This window comes from Octopus bimaculoides, chromosome 7 (assembly GCF_001194135.2).
Source record: "Octopus bimaculoides isolate UCB-OBI-ISO-001 chromosome 7, ASM119413v2, whole genome shotgun sequence".
NCBI lineage: Eukaryota > Metazoa > Mollusca > Cephalopoda > Octopoda > Octopodidae > Octopus > Octopus bimaculoides.
Window position 1 is genome coordinate 105096961 of NC_068987.1, and position 3358 is coordinate 105100318.

A 3358-nucleotide genomic window follows, 5' to 3' on the forward strand; every position below is an offset into this window, starting at 1 on the left:
ATATATCATTATCATCATCGTTTAACGTCTGCTTTCCATGCTAGCATGGGTTGGACGATTTGACTGAGGACTGGTGAAACCGGATGGCAACACCAGGCTCCAATATATATATACATATATATATATATATATACCACAGAAAACAGGAAACTGGCCCTATGAGTCTAAATGATTCAGGAAGGAGTTTTATTCTGTACCCTTTAATTGAAGTTCATAATATATAATTACACAAGAACCTTTGAAGTTGTTTCTATGTTTCTGCACTTGTGTGGCATTGAAATATCTACTTTATGTGTTGTTGATTGATTATTTAGAAAACAAAAAATAGTTTGGATGCAACTTACAGTGCAGTCATGTGATCCAGTAATTAAAAGATTATCATCAAATGGAGAGAAATCAAAGTCAGCAACATAATCTATAAAAAAAAAATTAAATAAAATACAATTATTGAGAAACAGAGGTGACAATGCGTGCAAAGCACTGAATGTGCAGAAACAACAGCTGGACTTAATAACAAGCAAATAAATGGAAAAACAGTCTTTACTTTGGATGTCAGATTAGAGAGATTATCCATGTCAGATTAATCTTTAGCTTCTTTTTGAAATTTCTATGCTTAAAGTTTATAATTTCAAAATTTTTATTACAATGTCATTAAACAAAATACTTTAGTTAAAAGTTAATTTAAAGAAAGCATTTAATTAGATAGTAATATAGAGGAAAAAATAACGGTGATAATAGTACCGAATTCATAATCTGAAAGCAAATAATAAATTGTTAATGGATGCAAAAGAAAAAAAGATTTGCTTTCTTGTATCCCAAACTAGAGAGAGTTGTGTTGTGTTGTGGGATGGTGTTGTTTTCGAAAATAGTTCTAGCACAGGGCTTGAAATTTTGGGGGAAGTGGGTAGCCAATAACATTGACCCCACTGTGCTCAACTGGTACTTATTTCATCAACCCGACAAAAAGGGCAATAAACCTCAGCAGAGTTTGAACTCAGAAGAAATATCACTAAGTAGGTTTCTTATAAGTAATGAAAGATGAAAAATACACATTAGCTTATAAGACAGAAGCATAGGCCTTTCTTAGATTTGCAGATTAGTTTGTTTCAACCATATAACCACTGATTCTTATTTCTTTATTGCCCACAAGGGGCTAAACATAGAGGGGACAAACAAGGACAGACAAAGGTATTAAGTCGATTATATCGACCCAGTGCGTAACTGGTACTTAATTTATTGACCCCGAAAGGATGAAAGGCAAAGTCGACCTCGGCGGAATCTGAACTCAGAACCTAATGACAGACAAAATACCACTAAACATTTCGCCCGGCGTGCTACCGATTCTGCCAGCTCGCCGCCTTATATAACCACTGATTCTAAAAGACACTTGCTCTTATAAATAAATCCCACTGACAACCGCAGGTTAAGTACTGAAGCATTATACAAGTTTGCTTCCATTGTTTCACAGTTGATCATCTTTTAATGCTTTCCAAGGTTGTATTAAGAAAATTAACTAATCAAAAGTTTCTATAATAAAGCAATCAGAAGTCTTTTTTTATAACGAGGTAATCTAATGTTACATAGAAGCAATGTATGGGTTTTATAATAAAACCAAACTAATGAACTAATCTATGGGTGTTGTAAAGAACTAATCAAAGCTTATTATAGCTAATTAATCTAAATCTATGTATGCCACCCTGGCAGCTGAATACTGTTTTGACATCAATATGTCAACCTAATTTCTGTGTACCAAGAGTGTCATCTTACAGAATGTGTATCACACAGATATTACTATATTTTTCTACAGGCTGTGTATTATGCCAACATCAATATGCCTTTTAAAAGATTATATCTCATAGGGGCATCCTTATGCTGTACAACCTAGGTCTCATGGATACCAATATGCCAATTTATCATCCAGCATGACTATAAACATGCAGATTATTCTCTTACACAAACAAATACAATATCAAATGTACTTATCTCTAAATTAATCTAAGGTAAACAAGCAACTCTTCCCTGCCTCAATTTATCATCATCACCATCTTCATTATTGTTTTAACATGTGTTTTTCATTTCTGTATTGGCATGGGTCATGCAGACATCATCTCTTGCTTCAATCTTTTGTCATTTCATCTGAGGACCAACTTCCTGAGATCTCAAATTACCAATTTTTCCCAAGTCTTCCTTAGTCTTCCTCTACTTATGTCAGCAAACAGCCTTTTTTCAGTCAACATTCATTTTCTATGCAAATCATGTTATTACTGAAATCCCATCAATGCATAAGTTCTAGAAGGCTCCCTCTCCTACCCATTCTTTGGACCTGATATCATCTATAAAGAGGCTAGACTATCTCTGCAGATTCTCTTTATTGAAAATATATTTATTTGTTTTAGAATAAATGTACAATGAGAGACGTATATGGCATCTATGTCTCAGCCATACAGAAAGGACAAAATGCAGACGTGTGTTCGGCTTTGTTGCTATAAGTGAGTAAAGGAAAGATACTTGTCGGCTCTGAGTTAGACTAGTTCAGTTCCAGTGTGCCAGAGTTGCATTTGATTGTTTGTGTAGATGTCTGGAGAAACAACGTTAAGTATTTTATTGAGAAGACAGTTTGTAAGCTATATTCATAGTGTTGTTTATAGTATAGTATTGCTTGCAGGTTGTCTTTTGTTTGTTTGATTGTAACTTACGGTGTAGTTGTAATGGTGTACTTTTGGCCATGAAAATGTTGGCTGTTTTTTTATCTTTTTGCATTTAGATGTAGAGGATTATGGTTGTTTATAGTGAGTGTAAAAAAAGTGTTATGGGTTTAATGGTGGCTGATTAAGTTCTGATGTGCTCCATTTGTGGTGTATGTCTAGTGGGAGAACATGTGTCACATTGTGTAAACTATTTTATGTTCAAACCAACCGGATCCAGCTTCTTACACCTACCCTATGATGTCATTCTAAAAAACAAATATTAGTGGTAATGTTATCACATCATCAAAATATTTTAGAGCTGTGAGATAATGCATGACAAATTCAAAACAATGTGAATGAATAAGCATTACATCTGACAAAGGTGGAGGCGCAATGGCCCAGTGGTTAAGGCAGCGGACTCGCAGTCATTGGATCGCGGTTTCGATTCCCAGACCGGGCGTTGTGAGTGTTTATTGAGCAAAAACACCTAAAGCTCCAGAAGGTTCCGGCAAGGGATGGTGGCGAACCCTGCTGTACTCTTTCACCACAACTTTCTCTCACTCTTTCTTCCTGTTTCTGTTGTGCCTATAATTCAAAGGGCCAGCCTTGTAACACTGTGTCACGCTGAATATCCCCGAGAACTACATTAAGGGTACACGTGTCTGTGGAGT

The 3358-nt window shown here is 35.4% G+C and overlaps 1 protein-coding gene across 2 annotated transcripts in view; it reads right to left on the reverse strand.

Moving 5' to 3' along the window:
- LOC106879083 (coronin-7) overlaps positions 1-3358 on the reverse strand; it is a 121168-nt gene that overhangs the window by 44577 nt on the left and 73233 nt on the right. For both annotated transcript variants that reach the window (XM_052969835.1, XM_014928516.2), the window contains exon 5: positions 345-415. In XM_052969835.1, the coding sequence (XP_052825795.1) occupies positions 345-415 (71 nt within the window). The remainder of the gene's footprint in view (positions 1-344; positions 416-3358) is intronic.